Genomic DNA, 22,094 nt, shown 5'->3' on the forward strand with positions numbered 1-22,094 from the left:
CAGTTGCTACAGGGACATGTGCTTTACGTTGGACCCTCACTTGTTTGGCGCATGCTGGCCTCCATTCCTACCTCTCCATGATCGCCCCTGTGAGTTGTAGTGTCCTTTCCTCAGAGAGGTTGTGGACCCGAATATCTGCGAAGCCCTCTCCCGTCCTCGGGCACGCCTGGAGATTATGAGCTGCTTTGTCCTTGGGAAGACAGAAAGGACATTGTGAGACGCTGGGATGTGTGCTTTATGGGGGGTTTGTAGCTGGTGACATCTGTGTGTCAGGGCCCTGGCCAAAGAGGACAATACACGTGTCAGCGTTTGTGAAGGGTGGGTTGTAAGGGAGGTGGGGTGTTGTTGGGCTCTCGGGGATTGGGGGAAGATGTGAGGAGTGAGGGTTTGGAGTGATATCAGGCGCTCACAGATGGTTACTCACCCGAGATGCTCGAAGGAGGTTGTTCATCTTCTACCGATCGTCTTGTTGAGTCCACCAGCACTCACAGCCTCTGCCACCTCATCCCAAGCCTCAGCCAGTATAGCGGGCTTCATTTTCACCGCACCCTGGGGAAGAGGGTGTCCCTCTCCTCCTCAATGGCGCCCATCAATGTCAGTATCCAGGCACATTTGTGCTGGTTTTCTTGCAGCCATCTTTCTTGTCTGGAATGACAGCCTGTGCCAAGTGGCGCGCGCGCTGGAATGCTGCTGCTGCTTGTCAGGCTCTGAATGCCAATGCCCGACCCCAGCGGGGCTGAGACTCAGGCGGGCGGCACGTGGGCAGCGTGCTGGTTCATTTGCATGACATGAATTGCTCCTCGACGGCGCTCCTCGTGGCAGCACGCAGTTACTGCGATTCTCCACCAGTAGCAGCACTTAGTCTGCAGAACAGAGAATCCAGATGGATGTGTCTGGAAGGGGTGTAAATGGAAAGGCAGAATTGGCACCAACGTCCGCCATCCAGAAAGTGTGGGGGCGGGTTTATGATCTGCAATTGTTGAACTCAGCATTGATTCTGGTGTGTGAGTCAAAAGCTAAGGTGCTGACCCTTGAACGTACACTGATTTTCAGTGGAACAGTGTGGAAGGATAAAGAGAGAGCGAAGATTAGCAGTGAAGAGGAGAATTAAAATGAATTAAAGGCATTTAACAAATTGAACAGTTCCAATTCATCCCTGCATTTGTTAAGGTGGATTGGCCATGCTAAGATTTCCCCTTAGTGTCCAATCATGCACAGGTTAGGTGGAGTTAGAGGGGTACAGGAATAGGGTGGGGGAGTGGGCCTAGGTACATTGCTCTTTCAGAGGCCAAATGGCCTCCTTCTGCACTGGAGGTGCTCTTTGAAAATTCTTCAAAATTTTAATTCCCTTTTTTTCTCCTTACTTTACCTTTCTGTCTTTGTTTTCCTTGCTTAATCGTCCTTTGCCCCACAGGTTCTGTTCTGGATCCCATTTGACTCAAATTCACCCGTTCTCTCTCTCTTTCTCTCTCTTGTTCCTCTTTCTGATCCTTAAATCTCATCGGTTAAGGAAACGGGATGCTGGTTCCATCGTTGATAGATGTCCCATTGCCTTCACCGTATTCACATTCACACTTCCATCAAGTTACAGCGCAAATTGTGTTCAAACTGAAGGACGCAGGAAAAGCTCTAACTAACAAGTGTGGCCCTGTTGCTGCAGAATGTGGTTCAGTGTTCCACACTGAGGAATTACAAGGTGACCTGCAGACCAAGGCAGGCCAGCAGCATGGTTCAGTTCCCTACTTGTGACAATAAGCGATTTTCATTTCATTTCATTTATAAGGTCGCCTGAATTTCAGTTGCATTGCATCACCTCTCGTCATGCTGTGGAGGAATGGCATGCATTACATTTCAGGGGATGCATAACTCCACCGGTGGATTCCAGCATCCCATTGCCGATTCAAAATGGTGCCCCCTTGGCCGAACCCAAGGGTCGCCGAAAGTCTATGAAGTAACGCTACACCGATGTCATGCAGCCTAAATAACTGATGTTGGAAAGTAAAGGGTTGACTCTAATGCTGGCTGTTGAACGCTATGTCACAGTGATGTCACTCACTGAGCGTAGATGACTGAGTTATATCCCAGAGAATCGCTCTAACTACGTCTTGCTCAACCTTGGCAAATGGTTTGTGTGCAATTACATGTATTTTCAGCAAGAAATCGTTGCCTCCAGCAAGGTCTCTTATGGAGTAAGAGGCTAAAAAATCCGGAGATGAATTCACAACAACAGAACACAAGAGATCCCAGATTTAGCTAATGCTCGCCCTGGCTAATAATTAGTGTGCTACAGATCAGGGATGAAGCTGAACGTGAGTCCTGCAGTAACATTCCTTAAAGGGCCAGGCATGCACATAAGGCATTTCACTTGACAAGTTTTGCTAATGCAAAGTATCTGTAACTACTCTGGTGTGTTTCCGAAGATCTCTTGTGTTGAGTTCCTGGAGTTGACGGGGATTGTTGCTGCATCCTCACAGAGATGGAGGTGAAGTGGATGACCTGTCCACATAAAGGCTGCAATTGATGGCTGTAGGGTGGGGTGGGGGAGGGGGCGGTTTTGGTGGTGCGGACAGCAGTAGTATGTCTCCGGATTTTCAGTGCGACAGGGAAATGGAACAGAGGGTATGCAGAAGGGAAGTTTTGCATTATGCCCCTGCCAACTTGGAGCCAGATTCCTTCATGCTCCTTGGGGGAGAGAGAGGGCAGCTTGGCAGACCTGCCAAGGCGCTACAGATCTAGGGGTGCATGCCCATTCAGCACTTTCCAGTAAGCTGTCCCATTGAGGTCATCGTTTGAGCTATATGCAGCAAAACACATCTGTGAACTCGCCCTTGGGACAACTTGCAAGAAAACTATCCTTTACCCTCAGGATTCTGCAACACACTCACGTCCGCATGGGTCACCCAACTGATCTCAACCTGGTACCAGCCTCCAAGGTATCCAGTCCGTGCCATTATCTGAGCTGCTGTCAGGTCAAGCCATGGGACCTCATCCTTGGCACTTTGCCGTTGCTCTCTTAACCTCCATGGGCTGCTCTGGCTACAGAGGCGGCAGTTCTTGATACTTAAAAACCGGGAATCAGAAGATCGAGGTGATGAAATTGTAATGTGGAAAGGGGTCCATGATCATGCAGTCGAGGAGGATGGGTGTGTATTGGGAGTTGAGCAGGAACATAGGGAAAGTACCGTCACCCGCAATGGATTTTGAATCCCTCAGGAGCAGATCACACAGCCCCACAATGCAGAAAGTCATCTCTTCCCTGTGCCTTGGGAGGTGCAGGCATCCACATCTCTCACTGCATCTGCTCTGATTTCTTCTATTTTTGTCCCGCAGCAATAAATTGCAGCAATATTTTTCAGTGCAGCTTCCCTTTTAAAAGGAACAGCCTGCTTTTAAGAAAAGCATTGAGGCTGCCCTACATGGATTCTGAACAGCACTACTCAGCCCCCCCTGCTAAGCACGTGGGCACCCAGTAGTGTTAAAAAGAAGATAGCAGCAAGGGATCTGCTTGACCAGAAACTAGAAGCATTCCAATGAGATGAGACAAATGCATTTGTGTATCGCCTGTTTCAGCACACAAACATACAAAGTAGGAGCAGGTGTAAAGCTTTCAGCCATTCCATCCTGTTCCATCATTCAATACATTCACTGCAGATCTGACTGTGGCCTGAGCTCCACATTCCCACCTAGCCCCCCACCCCCCCAATATCCTTTGACTCCTTTGTTGATCAAGAATCTATCTATCTCTGCTTTAAAAATATTCATTAACCCTTCCTCCACCACTCTCGGGGGAGTAGAATTCCACAGACTCCCAGCCCTTTGAGAGAAAGGGCTCACCTCCATCTTAAATGGGTGATCCTTATTTTAAAATCATTCCAGGGTGTGATTTAGTCACCGTGTGGCACCCGGCACAGAACTGGGTGCAATGGGTGAATCCAGCGAGACCCTCAAATCAGGCTCTATCCTGGGCCAGACCCTATTCTCTCCGCCCCACTTGATCTACATCTCGCCTCTCTTTAAATGAGCCGCTTTCACCCAGTGCCCCGGAGTCAACAGCCACGCCTGCACAGCCCAACTGGGAGCTGTTTAGCACTGGTTTGCACAAACGTGGGCAAGGCATGATGACACCACGGGGGAGGGGTGGGGTGTCCTTGCAGGCTATTGGAGACCCCTGAGTGGTCGGGGACAGGACAAGGTAATAGCTTGGTACTTCACTGGCACCCAGGCACCTTGGCATTGCCAAAGTGCCAGGCCGGCAATGTCAAGGTGGCCGGGTGCCAGGTTGACAGCTCCAGAGGTCGGGTCTGGGGGGCTTTGCCCATTAAGGGAGGGTAAAGGGGATTCCAGTATCATGAGAAGATTGGGGGGATGAATGGGGGGCTCAATAAAGCAGTTATGACCTGAAAAGTGGGGCGGGGTGGTAGAGATCGAGACAGCCGGTCAAAATGATGCTCTGATCTGCGAGGAGCTTGCCAGTGCAGGAAATCCCCTAAAGAGGTCTGCCCAAAGGCATGTATCTGGGGACTTCCAATCCCCTGGGAGACCCCCACGAATTCTGTATGGTCCCCGTTTGTGGAGACCAGCACTGATTGGCGCTCGTCTTAGGTCTCCAAGGCCAGTGGGTCAGATTCCACTCCTTGGTTAGATCTCAGGAATGCATCTCAGACTAGCTGTCTCACTGTAATATATGGATTTACCAGAGAGTGATCCCATTAGATCATGTGAGGCATGACGAGCCGGGTAGATTCCTGAATTGGGAATCTCTTGGCATCTACTGGTCATGTTGCACAATGCCATGCTGCTTTTTGGGTGCACGTGACCAGTAGATACCACCCTTAAAGTATTGAAGGATGATCATTGGGCCAGATCGTCCAATGCCAACAGCAGCAATTGTTGAGCCATCAGTCACCCTTGCACTTTAGCACCCATCGGAAGACCCAACCATGTACATGCATGGCAATTGCCCAGGAAGCTTAAACATCCAGGGGGCTGAATTACGCTGCCCAGGACACCATCTGAGTATTCCTGACACTGACTTTGGTGTCGGGGATTTGGGCTAGATACATTATTTACTCGGATACTTAGCCCAGTTTTGTTCCACTGTTAAACTCTGGTTTAAGTCAGTGATCAGCAGTGAAATGCAACCCACAATCCCCAATAAGCCCTCAACTCACTTGTCCGCATCTCAAACTGACTGCCCACTCTCCCCCCCCCAAATGCCCACTTCCACAGCCGATTGCCCAACTCCCAGCCTGACTGTCCACTCCCCTAACACCCACCCACTCACCCACACTTACATTTGTCCGCTCACTCAACGACCCGCCCACTTGCCCATTCACTCAGTCATCCACTGGCACCCATGAAGACCTTTAACAAATTACCTGAACACGCTAATTATTGTCATTTAGCAAAAAGCTAATGGCGCAGTTATCCTCGCGGTCAGCAGCAATCTCCTCAGCAGCATCGCTGACCAGAGTAACGGGACCACAGTTGTATTGAGTGGATATTCATAAACAACAGTTGGTCAGCAAAATATGAGGCCACATTAAGATGGAAAAATGGACAAGAAATAACACCACAATATAGAAGACTGCAGTGAGGTGTAACAGATCGGACTTGAGAAGTAATTGAACTGTCATCTGTCCATCAGTTTTCACCTCACTTTGCAGATTTCACTTGCAATCAGTGGACTTCCCTTGATTGCACATCAGTTCAAGCAGGATTTACAACTCGGTGCATTGGCTTGCAACACAATCAAAATACGATGGATGTTCCCTGGTACCTGCTGTACGAGTGTACTTTGAGAGCCATTAATGATATTGAGGATTGCATACTCCCTTTTGTGGGCTTTGCTATCCCCCCCAATCTCACTCAGACCCTTGACCGTGATTGAGATTAATGAATTCCAAAAAAAATCTAAAGATAATTTTCTCTTTCTTGGTCATTAATCTCTTAAGTGTGATTTCCCCAAGGGCTTCAATAAATATTAGACTGTGAAATATTAAATATAATACATTGCGGATTATTTAAAAGATACCATTAAGAGAGAAATGCTTTCATTTTTAATATGGTGTTCATAAAGCTCTTTGGCAGCAGGGCTGAATTAATGAACTGATAATGATTTTTTTTTCTTGGAGTTTGGGTGCCAGTCAAAATATATTTATTAGCCAATTCATTGCCTTGTTGGATTATTTTCTTGACCAAATGGTGCTTCCATGATGGAGTCCTGGCAAGAAATTGTAGAATGTATGGTCAGAGCAGTACCCCATCCACCACTTTAAACATTCACCCTCTCCACCTCTGACACACAGTGGCAGAAATCTGTGCCATCTATAAGAGGCACTGCTGCAGCTCACCTTTGACAGCACCTTCCAAACCCATGACCACTACCTCGGAGAAGGACAAGGGCAGCAGACCTGCAGGTTCCCCTCTGAACCGCACACCATTGTGGCTGGGAACTTCAATCAGCGTTCTTTCACTGTGGCTGGGTCAAAATGTTTGAACTTTCCAACACAGTGGGTGTACAGCCTATTATCTGGAATGGGTGGGTTGTCTTATGAGGAATGGGTGGACAGGCTAGGCTTTTATTCGCTGGGGTTTAGTAAAGTAAGAGGTGACTAAATTGAAACATCTAAGATCCTGAGGGAGGTTTTGACAGGGTTGATGTGGAGAGATGTTTTCATATATTTTCAAATTTATGTCACATATTTCAGCATCATTTTCCTCAAAACTGTCCTGTAAGGCTAATGCTCGAACACAATAGTCTGGGCACAGCAATGTAGTACAGCTGATTTAATTTGCTCCCATTGTCTGGAATGGAGTTGGATGTGTGAGATTGGCTCAGGGCTGCATTTGTAAATTTCTCTCTTCAGTTTGGGCTGCTTTAGGGCTGAGACATTGGGTGGGATTCTCCAATAATGGGGCTAAGTGTTGACGCTGTCGTAAACGCCGGAGCACTTTACGACGGCATCATCTGGCCATCAGGAGCAGCGATCCTGCGCCAGACAGGGGGCCAGCACAGCACTGGAGCACCTCACGCAGCTCCAGCTGTCAATACGGATGGCAGCACGGGCGGCGCGGGTCTGCGCATGCGTGCCACGGCCGGCGCGGGTCTGCGCATGCGTGCCACGGCCGGCGCGGGTTGCCGTCTCCGCGTCTGCACCCAGGCAACATGGCGGAGCCCTACAGGGGCCATATGCGGAGGAACATACCCCCCCCCCCCCCCGGAACTAGCCTGCCCGCCAATAGCCCCCGATCCGGGGCCTAGGCCAACATGGAGGCCCCCTCCCGGAGTTGGATACCTCCTCCCACCCACCAGGACGGCCCCCGCAGCCAGAACGCAAGGGTCCTGTCGGCTAGGACCACACACGAACGACGCCGGCGGGACTCGGCCGAACTCGGCGGGCATTCGGCATGTCGAGCGCGGAGAATCGCCGGGGGGGCCCGGAACCGGCGTCGTGGCGACCGCGCCAGCGCCATTGGCGCCAATTCTCCGGTTGCCAGAAAATCAGAGACCCGGTGTCAGAGCGGCGTCACGGGATTCGCGCCCCCCCCCCGGCAATTCTCGGACCCACCGCAGGATCGGAGAATCCCACCCATTGTTCTTTTTTCCTTTAGACTGTTGGATCTTGTGATGTCTTGGTGCTGGATCATCACCAATTGTAGAAGTCAATGAGTGTACAAGTCCCCCACATGGATCGGGTGATATTGAAATCACTTAGATCTTTGACCAGAACACTGACATAACACAGGACGTGCTAATGCTTTGATCTAGGATGCCGCTATGTGTTTTTTTTATTTGACTTTCTGGCGGGAGTGGGTGCATGTCATAATGAGGCCATGAGGAGCACACATTGTTAGCAAGAGGACACCATTTGCATTGGCTTTATCCATCCTGTTTTTCCCAATGGTTGTGCTCCAGAAATTGGAGTCATGGCCAACCCAATCACAGTCGCTGTCAGTCTTTCTTTTCCAGTAGAAGGTGTATTCCCTACTCGTTCCTTCAGCTACTCCTGAAAGTAGGTATCACTGAGGACGGCGATATTAATTTGGAATTTTGAAAGCTCCAACCACACTCAAGGAGCCCGACACCATCCAGGACATAGCAACCCGCTTGTTTGCTCCCCCTTCCACAAACATTCAAAGTCTCCACCTCCGATGAACAATGGCAGTCGTGTGTACCATCTACAAGATGCAATGCAGTAACTCACCAAGGTTCCTTGGACAACACCTTCCAAACACACGACCTCTACCATCTAGAAGGGCAAGAGCAGCAGATTCCTGGGAACCCCACCATCTGGAGATTCCCCTCCAAGTCACTCACCACCCCGACTTGGAAATATATCGGCATTCCTTCACCGTCGCTGGGGCAAAATCCTGGAATTCCCTCCCTAACAGCACTGTGGGTGTATCTACACCTCAGGGACTGCAGCGGTTCAAGAAGGCAATTCACAGGGCAGCATGGTGGCGCAGAGGGATAGCCCTGCTGCCTCACGGCGCCGGGGTCCCTGGTTCGATCCCGGCTCTGGGTCACTGTCCGTGTGGAGTTTGTACATTCTCCCCGTGTTTGTGTGGGTTTCGCCCCCACAACCCAAAGATGTGCAGGTAGATTTGCCACGCTAAATTGCCCCTTAATTGGAAAAAATTAATTGGGTACTCTAAATTTATATTTTTTTAAAAAGAAGGCAATTCACCACCACCTTCTGAAGGGCAACTAGGGATGGGCAATAAATGCTGGCCGAGCCGGCGACGCCCACATAGAACATAGAACATAGAACGATACAGCGCAGTACAGGCCCTTCGGCCCACGATGTTGCACTGACATGGGAAGTCAAAAACTAAAGGCCATCTAACCTACACTATGCCATTATCATCCATATGCTTATCCAATAAACTTTTAAATGCCCTCAATGTTGGCGAGTTCACTACTGTTGCAGGTAGGGCATTCCACGGCCTCACCACTCTTTGCGTAAAAAACCTACCTCTGACGTCTGTCCTATATCTATTACCCCTCAATTTAAGGCTATGTCCCCTCGTGCTAGCCACCTCCATCCGCGGGAGAAGGCTCTCACTGTCCACCCTATCTAACCCTCTGATCATTTTGTATGCCTCTATTAAGTCACCTCTTAACCTTCTTCTCTCTAATGAAAACAACCTCAAGTCCATCAGCCTTTCCTCGTAAGATTTTCCCTCCATACCAGGCAACATCCTGGTAAATCTCCTCTGCACCCGTTCCAAAGCTTCCACGTCCTTCCTATAATGAGGCGACCAGAACTGTACGCAATACTCCAAATGCGGCCGTACCAGAGTTTTGTACAGCTGCAACATGACCTCATGGCTCCGGAACTCAATCCCTCTACCAATAAAGGCCAACACACCATAGGCCTTCTTCACAACCCTATCAACCTGGGTGGCAACTTTCAGGGATCTATGTACATGGACACCGAGATCCCTCTGCTCATTCACACGGCTAAGAATTTTACCATTAGCCAAATATTCCGCATTCCTGTTATTCTTTCCAAAGTGAATCACCTCACACTTCTCTACATTAAACTCCATTTGCCACCTCTCAGCCCAGCTCTGCAGCTTATCTATGTCCCTCTGTAACCTGCAACATCCTTCCACACTGTCTGCAACTCCACCGACTTTAGTGTCGTCTGCAAATTTACTCACCCAACCTTCTGTGCCCTCCTCTAGGTCATTTATAAAAATGACAAACAGCAACGGCCCCAGAACAGATCCTTGTGGTACGCCACTCGTAACTGAACTCCATTCTGAACATTTGCCATCAACCACCACCCTCTGTCTTCTTTCAACTAGCCAATTTCTGATCCACATCTCTAAATCACCCTCAATCCCCAGCCTCCGTATTTTCTGCAATAGACGACCGTGGGGAACCTTATCAAACGCTTTACTGAAATTCATATACACCACATCAACTGCTCTACCCTCGTCTACCTGTTCAGTCACCTTCTCAAAGAACTCGATAAGGTTTGTGAGGCATGACCTACCCTTCACAAAACCATGCTGACTATCCCTAATCATATTATTCCTATCTAGATGATTATAAATCGTATCTCTTATAATCCTCTCCAAGACTTTACCCACAACAGACGTGAGGCTCACCGGCCTATAGTTACCGGGGTTATCTCTACTCCCCTTCTTGAACAAAGGGACCACATTTGCTATCCTCCAGTCCTCTGGCACTATTCCTGTAGCCAATGATGACATACAAATCAAAGCCAAAGGCTCAGCAATCTCTTCCCTGGCTTCCCAGAGAATCCTAGGATAAATCCCATCAGGCCCCGGGGACTTATCTATTTTCACCTTGTCCAGAATTGCCAACACCTCTTCCCTATGCACCTCAATGCCATCTATTCTAATAGCCTTGGTCTCAGCATTCTCCTCCACAACATTATCTTTTTCCTGAGTGAATACTGACGAAAAGTATTCATTTAGTATCTCGCTTATCTCCTCAGCCTCCACACACAACTTCCCACCACTGTCCTTGACTGGCCCTACTCTTACCCTAGTCATTCTTTTATTCCTGACATACCTATAGAAAGCTTTTGGGTTTTCCTTGATCCTACCTGCCAAAGACTTCTCATGTCCCCTCCTTGCTCGTCTTAGCTCTCTCTTTAGATCCTTCCTCGCTTCCTTGTAACTATCAAGCGCTCCAACTGAAACTTCACGCCTCATCTTCACATAGGCCTCCTTCTTCCTCTTAACACGAGATTCCACTTCTTTGGTAAACCACGGTTCCCTCGCTCGACCCCTTCCTCCCTGCCTGACTGGTATGTACTTATCAAGAACATGCAATAGCTGTTCCTTGAACAAGCTCCACATATCCAGTGTGCCGAACCCTTGCAGCCTACTTCTCCAACCTACACATCCTAAGTCATGTCTAATGGCATCATAATTGCCCTTCCCCCAGCTATAACTCTTGCCCTGCGGGGTATACTTATCCCTTTCCATCACTGACGTAAAGGTCACCGAATTGTGGTCACTGTTTCCAAAGTGCTCACCTACCTCCAGATCTAACACCTGGCCTGGTTCATTACCCAAAACCAAATCCAATGTGGCCTCGCCTCTTGTTGGCCTGTCAACATATTGTGTCAGGAAACCCTCCTGCACACATTGTACAAAGAACGACCCATCTAATGTACTCGAACTATTTCTTTTCCAGTCAATATTTGGAAGGTTAAAGTCTCCCATAACAACTACCCTGTTACTTTCGCTCTTTTCCAGAATCATCTTCGCCATCCTTTCCTCTCCATCCCTAGAACTATTTGGTGGCCTATAGAAAACTCCCAACAGGGTAACCTCTCCTTTCCTGTTTCTAACCTCAGCCCATACTACCTCGGAAGAAGAGTCCCCATCTAGCATCCTTTCCGCCACCGTAATACTGTCCTTGACTAGCAGCGCCACATCTCCCCCTCTTTTGCCCCCTTCTCTGAGCTTACTAAAACACCTAAACCCCGGAACCTGTAACAACCATTCCTGTCCCTGCTCTATCCATGTCTCTGAAATGGCCACAACATCGAAGTCCCAGGTACCAACCCATGCTGCCAGTTCCCCTACCTTATTTCGTATACTCCTGGCATTGAAGTAGACACACTTCAAACCACCTACCTGAACACTGGCACCCTCCTGCAAAGTCAAATCTGTGCTCCTGACCTCTATACTCTCAATCTCCCGTACCCCAAAACTACAATCCAGGTTCCCATGTCCCTGCTGAATTAGTTTAAACCCCCCCAAAGAGCACTAACAAATCTCCCCCCCAGGATATTGGTGCCCCTCAGGTTCAGATGTAGACCATCCTGTCTATAGAGGTCCCACCTTCCCCAGAAAGAGCCCCAGTTATCCAGAAATCTGAATCCCTCCCGCCTGCACCATCCCTGTAGCCACGTGTTTAATTGCTCTCTCTCCCTATTCCTCATCTCACTATCACGTGGCACGGGCAACAACCCAGAGATAACAACTCTATTTGTTCTCGCTCTGAGCTTCCATCCTAGCTCCCTAAAGGCCTGCCTGACATCCTTGTCCCCTTTCCTACCTATCCTGTTGCAATTCCCCCAATGGAGGGTTAATGGCGGGTCGGTCTGCCCATTAGCAGGTGGCGCAAACGCCATTTGCATTCATTTGTATCTCATGAATGCTCATTAACAGCTGCTTATCGGAATCCTGTCAGACCTTTCAATCTTGCCAGTGGGAAATCCCGTTAGCAGCAAACCCAATTGGTAAAGGCTGGTGTGAACAATACGGCCCTCAGTCCATCAGAGGTTTTGAAATGAAATGAAAATCGCTTATTGTCACAAGTAGGCTTCAAATGAAGTTACTGTGAAAAGCCCCTAGTCGCCACATTCCGGCGCCTGTTCGGGGAGGCTGTTACGGGAATTGAACCATGCTGCTGGCCTGCCTTGGTCTGCTTTCAAAGCCAGCGATTTAGCCCTGTGCTGAACAGCCACTAAGGTGAATGCAAAGCCTACCTGACGTAGTGCTGCGCTGCTCCTGATGCGCTATACACCAGATAATACCATGTTGCTGTCTGTCGAGTTTGTACGTTCTCTCCGTGTCTGTGTGAGTTTCCTCCGGGTGCTCCGGTTTCCTCCCACATGTCCAAAAGACGTGCAGGTTAGGTGGATTGGCCGTGCTAAATTGTCCCTTAGTGTCCAGGGACGCAGGTTAGGTTACGGGGATGGGGCACAGGAGTGGACCTGGGTGGAGTGCTCTTTCGGAGGGTTGGTGCAGACCTGATAGGCCAAGTAGCCTTCTTCTGTAGTGTAGGGATTCTATGAATAGTAAAGATAAAGGGGAGTCACGGGTTTACAATTAATGCTATTCATTGGCGGCCAAATGGATTCCATTCATTCACCATTAACAACCGAAAGCTCCTGGTTATGCCAAGTCAATGAGTGAAATTCAGAGCCACATTGGTTCAGTGATGTAACTGACAAGTTGTCACCCGCCCCCTTCCCCACAGGGCTCCAAATGTAATGCCTGTGGAATGGAATGCTGCTATCCTCTATGTGTGTGCTAGAGCCCCATAGGTAAGGTAGCATGAGGGACAATGTAATCTAAGGTGCCAAAGCTTAGCTTCCCTATTTCTCCCATAGCTCTCCTGTTCACATCCTTGTACTCAGCACCCTCTACCCATACTGGTATCTCTTTTCAGAGAGGAGCCAGAAGTCAGAATGGATCCAGTGGTCCAGGGAGCTTTTCTATCATTCCCCATTCGAGACAGGAGGCAAAGCGGGGGGAAATGTCAGCGCATGTAACTCCAGCAAGAGGCACTGCGTGTGGGACAAGGTCAGGGGAGTGTGAACATCAACCGGAGGCTGAGGAGCAGAGATGCAGACTGGGGGGGGGGGGCAATTGGCAACACCGAGGGTCTATCATCCAAGATTTTCCTTTTAACAATTGAGTGAGAGGCAGAGCAGGACTAGACAGCGATTATCCAGAGATCTGCTTTGCCACATAGGCCATTTGTTCCGAGAATACCTGACACTATGTGGATTCAGAGGCTTCCCCCCTGGCCAGTGACTCTGAAGGTGATGGTAGCGCTCAGTTTCTTTGCCTCTGTGTCTTTCCAGGGAGCAACTGGAGTGTCCGGGTGTTTCACAGTCAGCAACACATAGGTGATTTCAGGAGGTGGCCAATGACCTTTACAGGAGGATCCATTATTATGTGAACTTTGCTCTGGACATGGATAGCCAAACCCAGAGATTCAGGGGCTTCACAGCTATTTCTGAGTTCCCTAGGGTGCAGCCTTTGAGGTTCATCAACTGCAAAGTCTTCCATTCCATCAACACGCAGATAGTTGGTGTGCGACCATCGAAAGCTCATCCTGCACATTTGTGCTCGTGTCCCTGGAAGTTGCCATGACTCCTACATCCTCAGTCACTCCCAGTTGCCTGGGATCTTCGAGGGGCCAGAGCTTCTGCAGGGTTAGTTGCTGGGGGTTAAGTGCTACCCATTTAAACACTAGCCCATGATGCTGGAGCGTCAACCTCAGACTCCAGCTGAGGAAAGGTACAACTCTGCTCATGTCACCACATGTTTCCTCTTAGAGCAGACTATAGGACCGCTGAAGATGTGATTCAGATGCTTGGAACACTAAGATGCTCTCTGCAATATTCCCTGGCGCTGAAAGCCAGTCTGCCTTCATCTCCAGGCTGCAAACCTTATCTCTCAGTGTTCCAGACATAGAATCATAGAATTTACAGTGCAGAAGGAGGCCATCGAGTCTGCACCGGCTCTTGGAAAGAACACCCTACTGAAGCGCACGCCTCCACCCTATCCCCGTAACCCAGTAACCCCACCCCACCTTTTTGGACACTAAGGACAATTTAGCATGCCCAATCCACCTAACCTGCACATCTTTGGACTGTGGGAGGAAACCGGAGCACCCGGAGGAAACCCACGCAGACACGGGGAGGACGTGCAGACTCTGCACAGACAGTGATCCATGTCCTAATCGAACCTGGCACCCTGGCACTGTGAAAAAACTGTGCCAACACTGTGCTACCGTGCTGCCCTATGTTGGAGGTTCTGGTAAAGAGAGGTGGGCTGGAGAGAGTGATGTGCGTGTGCTGGACTGGAGTTTAAATATGGCGTTGGGTCCTTTGAACCCATCATCTGAGGCTGGGCAGATGAATCAGTTGGCAGCCCACCAGGTAATTTGGAAGTGAATTTACTTGTGCATGATTAATGAGTGAATGTCTAAGTGCTGAGTCTGGCGTGGCATGCCACCAGTTTGGCAGTTGGACAGGCACCACCAGAGCCACCTGCCACCACACTCAATCTCAAAATGGGAGAATTCCACCCTCCTTTAAAGACAGCTGTTTGATAAGATAGAGATGTCACACTCCTCTGAGGATAGGGTTAATACAAACTATTCAGTCATGACAGCGAGAGCGTGACTCTGTCTCTAACCTAAGCTCCATCTGCGAAACATGTTGCTAAACTTGAGTGGGAAATGTCCCATTCAGCAAGATGTCCAACCTGTCCACATGATAAACATAAATGTTGCTAACTGATAGAACCAAAAAAATAATAATCGAAACAACTGCTACGATAAGTGGCGGAAAATAATGAAAGTAGATTTTAAGCATTTCTTATCCATTCTTTGAATTGTACATAGAAACATAGAAAAAGGTGCAGGAGAAGGCCACTCGGCCCTGCACCATCATTCAATATGATCGTGGCTAATCATGCAAATTCAACATCCCACTCCCACTTTCTCTCCGTGCCCCTTGATCCCTTTAGCCGTAAGGACCATGTAATACTACTAATAATAATAATCAATTATTGTCACGGGTAGGCTTCAATGAAGTTACTGTGAAAGGCCCCTAGTCGCCACATTCCGGCACCTGTTAGGGGAGGCTGGTACGGGAATTGAACCCGCACTGCTGGCATTGTTCTGTATTACAAGCCAGTGATTTAGATCACTGTGCTGAACTAGCCCCTATGTCCAGCTCCCTCTTGAATATATCCAACAAACTGGCCCAACAGCGTTCTGTGGTAGAGAATTCCACAAGTTCACAACTCTCCGAGAGAAGACGTTCTTCCTCATCTCAGTCCTGAATGGCTTACCCCCTGTTCTTAGGCTGTGACCCCTAGATCTCGACGTGCCCAACATTGGGAACATTCTTCTCGCATCTAGCCTGCCCACCCCCATCAGGATTTTATATGTTTCTATGAGATTCCCTCTCATTCTCCTAAATTCCAGTGAGTACAAGCTCAGACAATCCAGTCTTCCTTCATATGTCAGTCCTGCCATCCCAGGAATTAGTCTGTAAATTTAGAGTGTCCAATTCTTCATTTCCAATTAAAGGGCAATTTAGCATAGCCAATCTACCAACCTGCACATCTTTTTTTGGGGGGGGGGAGAGGGTGAGGCCCACTCAGAAACAGGGAGAATGTGCAAACTCTACAGGGACAGTGATCTGGGACCGGGATCGAACCTAGGTCCTCAGCGTCGTGAGGCAGCACTGCTAACCACTGTGCCACCATGCCACGGCTACATACTGGCTACAAAATATCCCCAGCCGTGTGGCTTTGTAGGGGAGCCGTCCCAACGCAGTTCATTGGCTTTGCAGTGGTGAGATTGGCAGCAGCTTGGCCAATTTAAACAAAAGCCCAATTGAGAGCCATTTTCCCCGGAGCAGCACTCCTTCCCTCCCCCTCTACCACACGGGGAGGCAGTCATTTGCATGGCGAGAGCTTCCCTTCCCAGTGGCTTGTCCACCCAATCCTACTTACTCACATTCTTATACTCACAGTAGTAAAGCTTTAAGTGGATGTTGGGCCACATTTTAGTACTGTTTATATTGTTTGTTTCATCGCACCCATTGTTTTTTGGCAATGCCTTACCTGTCCTCCACCATCGTATAAATACCATGGAAGATGAAATGATCTTCTTCTCGTTGTGGTAGCAAACTGCAAACGTATTCTTGAAAACATCATCTGATCAGTGAGATCACAAACGTACTCTTTTTGAATTCTCTGCACTGGCTGGAGGAGCTTTTCTTGAATGAATTTACTTTTGTTATTCACTATTCCAATATCAAAATTGAAGGAATTGTTGATATTGTGCCATGTGATTGTACAGTATTAATCATTAATGTGCTTGTTGTGAATTCCTCTGTCTGCATTAAGCTGTTTATTTTTAGCCCATGCTATTTAAAGGCTTTTACAATGAGTGCCACTCTTGCTGGTTACGTAACCATCGAATCTTTTCCTGGTGTGGAAAGCTCTGCAAGTTCCAAATTGTCGAATCGTCAGGCGCGATGAATGAGTGTGCACCAACAACTGACAATGTCCTTTAAATAGTCTGAAAGGGCTCTGGAGACAAGGACCCCTGTGTCAGCTCGGGGATGGTGGACTAAAATGGGATGCAGAGTAGAGCACCAGCAGAGCCTTTGTATGGCCATGTACCACACCTGGCAGTTTGGCAGCATGGGCGGAAGGGGAGGAGTGGAGATTTAAGAATAGGAGGCCTGCTGCCAGGGACTTGTGGTCGGCGGGGTGGGGGTGGTGAGGGGAGGGGCTGAGGGTACAGGGTTCTGGGCCGGTTTGTGATGCAGAGCGAGGTTCTTGATGCAGAGCGAAGCCAACAGCGCAGGTTCAATTTCCGTACCGGTTATTGTTATTCATGAAGGCCCCCCGCCTTCTCAACCTTGACCCTTGCCTGAGGTGTGGTGACCCTCAGATTCAATCACCACCAGTCAGCTTTCCCCCTCAAAGGGGAAAGCAGCCTATGGCCATCTGGGACTAGGGCAACTTTACTTTATTCTTAGAGGGGGCTAATTGTAGGTTTGAGCATGGACGCGATTTGGAAGAGTGACGTCTGAGCATGATTGACTAGCAAGTTGACCTTCAGAAACCAAAGGCTCCCTTGTGCTGCCTGCGAGGTGTATGGGAGTACGCCTGCTCCTTCTGGGCTACAAAGTGTAAAAAAAAATTGCAAAATTGATGATGATTCTTCAGCCTAGTTAGTTCCCCCTGCCACCTTTCTATTCCCCGGGCTAAAGACAACGCAAAGTTTCCAATGTGATGTGATTAAGACTATTGTGATTTCAACAATGACATTATTGAGCTGCACATTGCAAATTGTTAATTCAACACTTGCCTGCTTTTAGCAGGAACATTATCCAGAGTGTCAATCACTGGCTCAAATGTTGGCCTAGAATGCAGTGGACTAGGGAATGGTTGCACTATTCAAATATATTGACCTATCCTCTCCCAATCCCACCTTACCTTGTACTGCACAGGACTTCAAATGAAAGCTAAAGGACGGTCTGGCTATGTATCAATTCAGATGACATAGCAAGTCCAATGAATGTCTAAGTTGTAGGAATCAGAGTCTCCTGGTGTAAACCCCCCACCCTCCCACTTACAATGATGATCTTGCAAGAGGCAAGCTGAAACTTTTCCTCTACAAGGTGATTCCAGAAAAGTGATCAAAAAGCCAGGACCCAGTATGTTCAGACCCTGGCCTCCATTTCAGCTATTTCAGTGAACTCACATTAATGTCTTCCCCAGACCCACATGGATTATTGTGGCAAATTACAATGCAACAGCATGAAATCTTATGGATAGGAGTAAGAGAGTAAGCATAAAAACAGATCTATTTTGATAGGATACTCTGCAAATCCTTCCCTCACCAGTAAACATCAATTATCTCCTGAACTCATTTACACAGGATGGCTTCCTCTTCTCATTTATCCAACAGTGTATTACTATTCAAATGTGAAAGCTCACCTCTAATTCTTGAGTCCCCTCATTTGTAACCTCATACCTCCTTGTATTTGAACCTTTTACCACACGGAACAATTGGCTTGACTCAGCATTACCAATCCATCCTCAACATTGTCAATCCCGGGCAGCATGGTGGCACAGTGGATAGCACTACTGCCTCACGGCGCTGAGGTCCCAGGTTCAATCCCGGCTCTGGGTCACTGTTGTGTGGAGTTTGCACATTCTCCCCGTTTCTGCATGGGTTTCGCCCCCACAACCCAAAGATGTGCAGGATAGGTGGATTGGCCACGCTAAATTGCCCCTTAATTGAAAAAAATTAATTGGGTGCTTGAAAATGTTTTTTTAAAACATTGTCAGTGAGCCTTACTTCTGTTGTGGGAAAAGTCTTGGAAGGGTTTATAAGAGATATGATGTATAATCATCTGCAAAGGAATAATTTGATTAGAGATAGTCAACATGGTTTTGGGAAGGGTAGGTCGTGCCTCACAAACCTCATTGAGTTCTTCGAGAAGGTGACCAAACAGGTGGATGAGGGTAAAGCAGTTGATGTGGTGTATATGGATTTCAGTAAAGCGTTTGATAAGGTTCCCCACGGTAGGCTATTGCAGAAAATACAGAGGAATGGGATTCAGGGTGATTTAGCAGTTTGGATCAGAAATTGGCTAGCTGATAGAAGACAAAGAGTGGTGGTTGATGGGAAATGCTCTGACTGGTGTCCAGTTACTAGTGGTGTGCCACAAGGATCTGTTCTGGGGCCGTTGCTGTTTGTCATTTTTATAAAAGACCTAGAGGAGGGCGTAGAAGGATGGGTGAGTAAATTTGCAGATGACACTAAAGTCGGTGGAGTTGTGGACAGTGCAGAAGGATGTTACAAGTTACAGAGGGACATAGATAAGCTGCAGAGCTGGGCTGACAGGTGGCAAATGGAGTTTAATGCAGAAAAGTGTGAGGTGATTCATTTTGGAAGGAATAACAGAAAGGCAGAGTACTGGGCTAATTGTAAGATTCTTGGTAGTGTGGACGAGCAGAGAGATCTCGGTGTCCATGTCCATAGATCCCTGAAAGTTGCCACCCAGGTTGAGAGGGTTGTTAAGAAGGCGTACGGTGTGTTAGCTTTTATTGGTAGAGGAATTGAGTTTCGGAGCCATGAGGTCATGTTGCAGTTGTACAAAACTCTGGTGCGGCTGCATTTGGAGTATTGTGTGCAGTTCTGGTCGCCACATTATAGGAAGGATGTGGAAGCATTGGAAAGGGTACAGAGGAGATTTACAAGAATGTTGCCTGGTATGGAGGGAAGATCATATGAGGAAAGGCTGAAGGACTTGAGGCTGTTTTCGTTAGAGAGAAGAAGGTTAAGAGGTGACTTAATTGAGGCATACAAGATGATCAGAGGATTAGATAGGGTGGACAGTGAGAGCCTTTTTCCTCGGATGGTAATGTCCAGCACGAGGGGACATAGCTTTAAATTGAGGGGAGATAGATATAGGACAGATGTCAGAGGTAGGTTCTTTACTCAGAGAGTAGTAAGGGCGTGGAATGCCCTGCTTGCAACAGTAGTGGACTCGCCAACACTAATTCAAATGGTCATTGGATAGGCATATGGACGATAAGGGAATAGTGTAGAGGGGTTTCACAGGACGGCGCAACATCGTGGGCCGAAGGGCCAGTACTGCGCTGTAATGTTCTATGTTCTATCCCCCCCTTAACATTGCCAATCCGCCTCTTAACATTGTCAATCCCTCCTCAGCAGTGTCAATCCCCCCTCAATCTCCCCTTAGTTCCCCCCTTAACATTGTCAATCTCCCCCTTAAAATTGTCAATCCCCGCTTAACATTGTCGATCCCCCCCTTAACATTGTCAATCCCCGCTTAACATTGTCAATCCCCCCCTTAACATTGTCAATCCCTCCTTATCATTGTCAATCCCCGCTTAACATTGTCAATCCCCGCTTAACATTGTCAATCCCTGCTTAACATTGTCAATCCCCGCTTAACATTGTCAATCCCCGCTTAACATTGTCAATCCCCCCTTATCATTGTCAATCCCCGCTTAACATTGTCAATCCCCGCTTAACATTGTCAATCCCCCCTTAACATTGTCAATCCCCCCTCAACACTATCAATCCCCCCATAACATTGTCAATCCCCCCTCAGCATTGTCAATCCCCCCTCAACATTGTCAATCTTTCCTCAACACTGTCAATCTTTGCTCAACATTGTCAATCCCTCCTCAACATTGTCAATCCTTCCTCAACATTGTCAATCCCCCCTCAACACTGTCAATCCCCGCTCAACACTGTCAATCCCCCCTCAACATTGTCAATCCCCCCTCAACACTGTCAATCCTCCCTCAACATTGTCAATCCCCCCCTCAACATTGTCAATCCCCCCTCAACATTGTCAATCCCCCCTCAACATTGTCAATCCCCCCTCAACATTGTCAATCCTTCCTCAACATTGCCAATCCCCCCCCCCCCCCTTTATCTACTGTGACACTCACCATGGGTTTGCTTGCCCCCAGTTGTTACATCCCATTACTGCAAGACGTAGTATCCAGTCAGACATTGTAATGCTGTTGTAAGTCTGTCATTAGGAAATATGACTGACGTGCAATTTATTTTTATGTATACAACCAGGTGGATGCTCACGGAAACATCCTGCTTTCAACCCTGGAGATTCACAATGAAGTCACGGCGACAGAGGTTACGACAAGTGTGACCGAATCTAGGAATTCGGTGATGTCCTTTGACAACTCAGGAATTCAGTACAGGAAACAAAGCACAGCCCGAGAAGGACTAGGCCGCAGCACATTGGACAGAAATGCTGCCCAGGCCAAGAAGAACCGTTTGCGAAGGAGGTCCTCCCAGCTAAAAATTAAAATCCCAAATCTGACTGACGTTAACGCCATAGACAGGTGGTCAAGGATAGTGTTTCCGGTCATTTTCTCTTTGTTCAACTTGATCTACTGGCTGTACTACGTAAACTGATATGAAGGTACTGTCTGCAAAGTACTGAGGACTCCCGTTTATTGTACAGGGTGAAACAACTGCCCAGTCATTATAGGAATGCAGAATGCAGCCCCGCAGCTATGGGAATCTTTTTGCTGTAGAACAAAAGCTGTGATAAATGTGAGGGGAAATTTAAAAAAAAACTCAAAGAAAATGATAAAGGACGATACCCTCAGAGAGAAAGAGAATGACCTTTATAAGCCTTGAAAAAGCTCGTCATACTTTGCATGAGACCATGTCACATAAACAATGAGTTATCTGCCATATACACTAGGAATTGTAAAAATTAGTAATTGTTTGGACCTTGCAAAAGTTGCTTTTTCTTGAAGCTTTTTTTTTAGCTATTTCTAAATACAAATGATCACGGCTGGTTAATATACAGTATTTAGTTAACTCTCACAATGTTCTGCAGCATTATAGTTCAGTGTGGAACCTTGCAGTATTCTTAACAGTACATAGCACAGGATGAATGCAGAATGAATTTGGCAGTGAATGATGTTGAGTGATTTAATCATCTTACACTATGTATATTTATCATTAATAATTTATTCATGGGCAGAATTCTGGCGGTTAGTTGCTATTCATGGTTGGACATTGTGTAAATATTCTAGTTTTAGTACTTACTTTTCATTTGATTCCATTTTCCAAACAGATATGGTAAATGCTGTAGTTTGCTCAGTGGTAACTTCATGAACATTCCTGCATATTGTTTGAATTCTTTGATGTTCCATTAAAAAAAAATAAAATGTAAAAAAAAATAATAAAATTGGTAATAATTGGTTGGTAGAGCAGCAGCCTGAGATGAAGGTTGAAACAAGTGGCTCCAATT

At 47.7% G+C, this 22,094-nt stretch overlaps 1 protein-coding gene across 3 annotated transcripts in view; it reads left to right on the plus strand.

Annotated features, from left to right (window-relative positions):
• gabrb3 (gamma-aminobutyric acid type A receptor subunit beta3) overlaps positions 1 to 22,006 on the plus strand; it is a 628,623-nt gene extending 606,617 nt beyond the window's left edge. For all 3 annotated transcript variants that reach the window (XM_038817632.1, XM_038817635.1, XM_038817634.1), the window contains one exon: positions 20,894 to 22,006. In XM_038817632.1, coding sequence (XP_038673560.1) covers positions 20,894 to 21,244 — 351 coding nt within the window. In that variant the 3' untranslated portion in view covers positions 21,245 to 22,006. The remainder of the gene's footprint in view (positions 1 to 20,893) is intronic.
• Positions 22,007 to 22,094: the final 88 nt, after the last annotated feature.

The sequence above is a fragment of the Scyliorhinus canicula genome, chromosome 14, assembly GCF_902713615.1.
Source record: "Scyliorhinus canicula chromosome 14, sScyCan1.1, whole genome shotgun sequence".
Classification (NCBI taxonomy): domain Eukaryota; kingdom Metazoa; phylum Chordata; class Chondrichthyes; order Carcharhiniformes; family Scyliorhinidae; genus Scyliorhinus; species Scyliorhinus canicula.